This window comes from Apus apus, chromosome 15 (assembly GCF_020740795.1).
Source record: "Apus apus isolate bApuApu2 chromosome 15, bApuApu2.pri.cur, whole genome shotgun sequence".
Taxonomy (NCBI): domain Eukaryota; kingdom Metazoa; phylum Chordata; class Aves; order Apodiformes; family Apodidae; genus Apus; species Apus apus.
Window position 1 is genome coordinate 12,393,708 of NC_067296.1, and position 6,014 is coordinate 12,399,721.

At 50.4% G+C, this 6,014-nt stretch overlaps 1 protein-coding gene across 2 annotated transcripts in view; it reads right to left on the minus strand.

Moving 5' to 3' along the window:
• The window catches only part of LAMA5 (laminin subunit alpha 5), an 88,893-nt gene extending 83,094 nt beyond the window's left edge, over window positions 1-5,799 (minus strand). For both annotated transcript variants that reach the window (XM_051633106.1, XM_051633105.1), the window contains exon 1: window positions 5,481-5,799. In XM_051633106.1, the coding sequence (XP_051489066.1) occupies window positions 5,481-5,771 (291 nt within the window). In that variant the 5' untranslated portion in view covers window positions 5,772-5,799. The remainder of the gene's footprint in view (window positions 1-5,480) is intronic.
• Window positions 5,800-6,014: the final 215 nt, after the last annotated feature.

Sequence of the window (6,014 nt, forward strand, 5' to 3'; positions counted from 1 at the left end):
TCATTTCACATGTATAGTCCTTTCAGATACATTTTCAAGCTTAATAAGTCTAGCTGCCAAATTCCTTTAGCTGGGGATGCTGCAATGCAAGGCCAGAAAAGGACAGCCCCTGCTGTCAGCTGGCCAGGGCCTGAGCTACAATTGCTTTTCTGCCTTGCTTTTGTGGTGCTGGTAGCTTTGTCAGCTCCATGGACACGCTGCCAGAGAAAACAGCTCTGCAACTTTAACAGCACCTCCTGAGCAGGATCAGACAAAGACCTGAGCTGTTAGGGGCAATTCATTCTTTCCCATTTAATTCATAAATTAATCTGACCCACTCTTAAGGAAACCTGCAAACAGCCCTAAAAATTGGCCAGTTATTTGTTTGTGGAGCCACTGTTCTGTCACTTAAATCACTGCTACAAACAGCCTAGAAGGGAATTCTGTTACAGGCAGTTTTCCTTTTAAAGGCAGAGTTATCCCCAGGCAAGGAAGCTGCCCTTGCCTGTCCCAGCTGCAGCCAGCTTTAATATTCTACCAGGTACACGATCTCAGGACAGGCAATCTCCTTTCTGTGTACTCCAGCTGCGTGCCTACAAGGGCTGAGGCAAGACAGAGCCACAGCACAGCTGTGATTTTCCAGATGCCCCAAACTCTAGAGGAATCTCAGTGCAAAGAAAATGGAGATTTCACAGCATTCTTCCCCACAGCCATGTGCAATCTTATTTGCAGGCAATTATGCAATGCAAATTGTCCTGAACAAGAACACCATTTAACTAACTCCTCTAGAGAGATGAAAATAGCAGATGGGCAACAAGGGCAAAGAAAAGGGCCACTGAAACCATCCAGGTAACCCTGACAGCAATGCAGGGAGCTCCCCCTGTACAGAGAGGTCAGGACAAGGCTCGTTTGAACATGCACTGCGTGAGGAAGGAGAGCAGACCAGATAAAACTGACCCAACTCTTCAGCTCAAACCTTTAGTGGGAACCGGTGCAACAGGTTGTGTGGAAATTTCTGCTGCACAATACACAACACTAGGGTGGGGGGAGAAGCAAGGCAAGGTTACAAAATGGGGATAAGTAACAAAAAACTAAAGTGTTTTCATGCTTGAAATTCTTACCACAGATGTGAAAACCATTTTCAACCAAACAAACACTGATGGGTGACAGTAAATTCAAGTTTGGTAAGAGAGAGGACTAAAAATTAGGATCAGATGCTCCACATTTGTATTGCTGCTGTTAATCCCCCCCTCACACTGCTGTGCAGCCTGCATGTATTGGCTGCCACTGGGCTGGTAACAGCAACAGCTGAACTAAGTTTGCTGTTAAAAGTGCAATTAGCCCCTATGGTACACCAGTTGCTCATTAGTTGTTTCATTAGAGCCAGACCTAAACCTGAAGAGAATAATTTCCAGGTTTTTGTATTTTAGAGCAGTTCATGCTCCTGCACAGCGTGTCAGGTCTCTACAGGGAAGGGAGAAGTTCTGATATCAGCAGAGGATTTTAATTAAAAAGCAACTGTGAGCCACAGACTTAGTGGAGACTTCAGGCTGCCAGAGCAGGAGAGTCATGGACATCACTAAGGCACACCAAAGAAAGAACTTCAGCAATGTAAGAAGTTGCAAGGCAGCTTAGAGAACATAAAACTGCCACTATCAGAGCAAACTCCAAAGGGAGAGAGATAAGGAGAAGGATTGAATGGAGGGCAGCTTCCAGAGACCTACAAGGCCTGATCCTCATCCTGTTCAGGTCAATGGGAACTTTGAAGTTTCCCCTGAGCATAAAGACTAGCCTGGCACCCCGCTGGCCCAGCTTGCCTAGGGGAGAGCAGATGGCTTTGTCCTGGTTTATCTGGCCCTGCCATGACCCAACCTCAGGTCTCCTCATCTAATTTATCGGAAAACCACAGGGAGCGTGACCCAGCCAGGGCCACTGGGGTTGAGGTAAGAAGGGCAGGAAATGAGGGGCAAAAAGTAGTATTTCAGACAAGGAAAGTGCATGCTTGCAAGCTGTTATCAGGCTGTCCTCAAGTAACTGCTAACACAGAGTTAAGCAGGTGCTATCTGACCTCATGTCTTTTCTGTGGGCAACAGCCACAAGTTCTAAAAACTCCATGTCTTCATCTGCAGTTAAACCACTGAAGTCCAATGCTATCACACAGGTAAACACAGAGGAGGCTCATACAGAGGTACAGCACCAACTGTCACCCAAACCACAGAGAGCCCTGGGCTGAAGCAGCTCCCTGCTGCCACACAGCACCACGGACAAGGGACACATCGGGACAGAGAACCACTGGGCCAAACAGTCACCGATGACTGCAGGATATCAAAAGAGAATGCCACTTAATTCAGAGACATCCAGGCATGAAATAGCTTCAGACCTCATCTGTTACCAACACCCGGAAGAGCAAAAGGACCAAAACCTCCAGTAAGCACCAGCACTGCTTGGGCAAGCGTAGCTCAGCACTGCAATTCAATGTGCAATTTGAGGTTTATTGCACATTTTTAAACGCTAAGGTTTGTAATTGCTTCAATTAATGCTAGCAACTTGTATTGTTATACAACTAATCTCCTGAAATAAAGTAATAATCTACAAGCCTGCCTCACTCTGAGAGCAGAGTACAATCCCTGCTGGCTTTGGCAGGTCTCAGGAACAGCCCCCAGGCAGTTGGGTGGGATGGGGAACATGAGCACCAGGCTCTGCCTTTGCAGAACTGTTTGTGTCTTGGCAGACAGCTACAAGCACCTTTGGTGAAGCTCGATCAGAAAAACAAACTTATCCTCTCTCTTTTGCCTCATCTTCAAGGCATCATTACAGTAGATTTGCCTGTGCTGATTAGCGAGTGGGACAAGGAAAGCAAAATTCTAGGGTGAACTCCTTTCAGCACACCTCAGCACCATTGTGTATCACATCCTTGCAGACCAAAAAGCCCCCCTCAGTTAGAAATGCTGTATTTTGCCAAAGAGCCTTGAATAAAGCAAAGGAAACTCCTTGAAAAGGTTTGGAGCCTTCCCACAAGCTGTGCCAAAAACACTGCAAGTGCTGCAGGGCAGCATTATTTTTGAAATCTTAATGATTATCAACATTTTAAGACTATCACATTTTAAAATCAATGAACCCCCTTTCCTGAAAGTCTTTTAAAATGCCAAATGAAAACAAGCAGAAAACAGAGAACTGACTGAACTTGTTGACTTGATTACTATATTAATGTTTATGCTAGATCTTCAGTCAAGCAAAGATCCCTTCCACATCACAGGAGGTGGAGATCCCTTGGAGGGTCCCAAGAGCAATTACTCCAGACTTCCTGACCAACCTCCCTATTTAGAGCAAAGCTGCACCATGCACAAGGAGGAGAACAGAGAAGGGAAGGGACCCTGGTGGGACATGGGGGCAGCAAGCACATGCATGTGGAGCTCATTATTGTCACTTCAGTCTGCTCAAATTGAACACTTCCCTCCCACCTCCCTCATTGCTTTAGTCACCGAGTGGTGCCAAAACCCCTAAAGGGGATGAATTGGGAACTCTGACCTCTGCTCTGATGCCTCCTGTTTCCACCCCTCCCTTTTATTTAGGTGCTGCCTGTGGCCATAGAGAGGAGCCACTACAAAAGGATTTTTCTAAAGCTTTCAGATGGACCGAAGACCACTGGCCTGGGAAGCGGTGCTCAGATCAAAGTGTGCCAGAGCTGTGGAGGGGACAGGAGGGGGTTGCTGCAGAAATTCATGGCTGAGGAGCCCTGTTTGGCAGCAGGCACAAGCCAGCAGGATGTGCACACCCTGCAGTGCCAGGAAAGGGCTACTCTAGAAAGATGAGTTAAAACTGCCCTCTAAGATGGTACAGCCTGAGGAATTTATTTTAGTGCAGTGCTTCAGGCTAAACTAGTAGTGTGGCCAGAACACAAGTGGACAGATGTGGAGTGATAAATTCTCCCAGTTTTGCTTGGAAGATAATTCACATTTGTTTGCCAGTGCACATAGTAGCAGTTACTTCCTTTACCCTTCCTTACTACCTTTGCCTCACTGTAGGCACAATTACTACATTGAGGTCCCTGTAAGTCTCCTATTACTAGTACTTAAAGCAAAGCTTCTTCAAGTTACCAAATTTTACAGTGCTGCAAAGTGAAACAGATCCCTTTAAAAGGTGGCAAAACTCAGAGGAAGAGGTGTCAGCTTTTTGCCATCCGGTAATATCTCAAACAGTTTCTACAACTGGGCAAAATTCCATGTCATAACCATACAATAGCCAGAAAATTCCTAGTACAGCACTGGCTTGGGAGAATGGAGCGAGAATGAGAAAAAAGCTTCGCAGATCATCTTATAACAAAACCACCCCAACCAAAAGGCCAAGAAGGGCTTGATTGAGAAACTGACAGTTTTCCCCTGCTCTTCCCTTCTGCTAGGTACAACGTGGACAGCCTTACTGCTCCATTGCAACAGGTGACCTGGCCCTGTGAATCTCATCAGCAACAAGCACAAGACGCTAGCGAGCGGCAGCTGGCAGCTCTGGCAGGCTTCAGGCTGCAAAGCATTTCAAATCAAGAGCTGCTCTTCCCAGTTTGGGCTGCCCTGAGGGGGGCAGTGGGTTTGGAGTTTCTGCAACTAAAACGAGTGTTTTACAAGCCTGTTTACAACAGTTCTTTCCTCTTTTTAAGAAAACTATGTGTTGAACTGCGCAGCAGTTTTTACTACCTGCATTCCTGGCTGCAAACTCCCTCTGGTTTGCTTAAAATGGGACCCCTGAGATAAGTCACCTGACATTTGCTTGTAAAATTCACTCTCTTAACTTTCTCCTCTGCTCATCCTCTGCTCCACTGAATACACAGGGAAGGGCAGAATTAGATCCATATAGAGAAACATTATCACATGTATTGTGCCGATCTCCTGAGTGGCAGAGGAATTTATGAGCTGGTTTGCCCAGAACCTTGTAAACATAAAGAACCAAGAACTTTAAAAATAATGCCATGGGAACTCAGCAAGTCGCATTTCACCCGTACAACTTCTGGCAAAGCTGGGAGAGAAAGAGCATGTGCATCTCATCACCCCACTGCTCCGAGGGGCTTCAGATGGGCTCCCAGCTGCAGTGCACTGGGGACCTTGCCCTCTGCCCCTCCCAGAGCACCCCACCACTATCCCACCAGTCAGTGGACACCAGCTCTGTACAAGGTCCAGCTGCGGTGGCTGGACAAGCGGGGATGTGCAGGGAAAACACCAGTGGTGCTGAAGGCCGTGGGGCCCCGCACCCCACTTGCTCACCCAGCCTCGAGCTACCCCAATCTTTGCCGCAGCTTTTGCCCTTCCCAGCCCCGGGCGAGATCGAGCTCTGCCTCTCCTCACACCGACGGCTGAAACACGGAGGTGGGATGAGGAAGCGATGGCCAGGGGAGCACAAAGAGGGGCTCAGAGCTTTCTGCACACAGCCCCCCTTCCGCGGCCGGGAAGCGCTTTTGTCACCCCAGCGAGGCTCCGCAAGCTGCGGGGGTGTGCGTGCCCCCACGGCCGTACCTGGATGGTCTGGTTGGGGTCCCCTCCGGCCACCGGTCCCCCGACCAGCTTGCAGTAGAGGTCCTCCACGGCGCGGCGGCTACCGGCGCCCGTCGCCTCCTCGCCGCAGGTGGCGGTGGCGGAGATGCGGGTGCCCTCGGCCAGGTTGAAGTAGGGCGGGTGGAGGCTGTGCCCGTTCACATCGCTGGGGAAGGAGGCAGGCGGGCGGCCGGCGGCGGGCAGCGCCAGCACCAGCAGCCTCACCAGCAACAACCCCAGCCGCTCACCCTCCCGCTCCGCCGCCCTCGCCATCTTCACCGAGGCTGCCCGGGCAGCGGCACCGGCCTCCCCCGTCCCTCCAGCCCGGCACTGCCCGCCGCGCCGCCGCGGCCGCGCTACTTCTGCCCCGGCGGCGGGGAGGGGCCGCCCGCCCCGTGCGCGGCCCCGCTGCCCTTAACCCTTTCGCTCAGCGCCGGGGTCCCCTGCCCGCCTCCCCAGCCGCGCAGCTCCTCCAGCCCCCGAGCTTCCTCCCCGCGGCCCCGCAGTCTTGCGGGA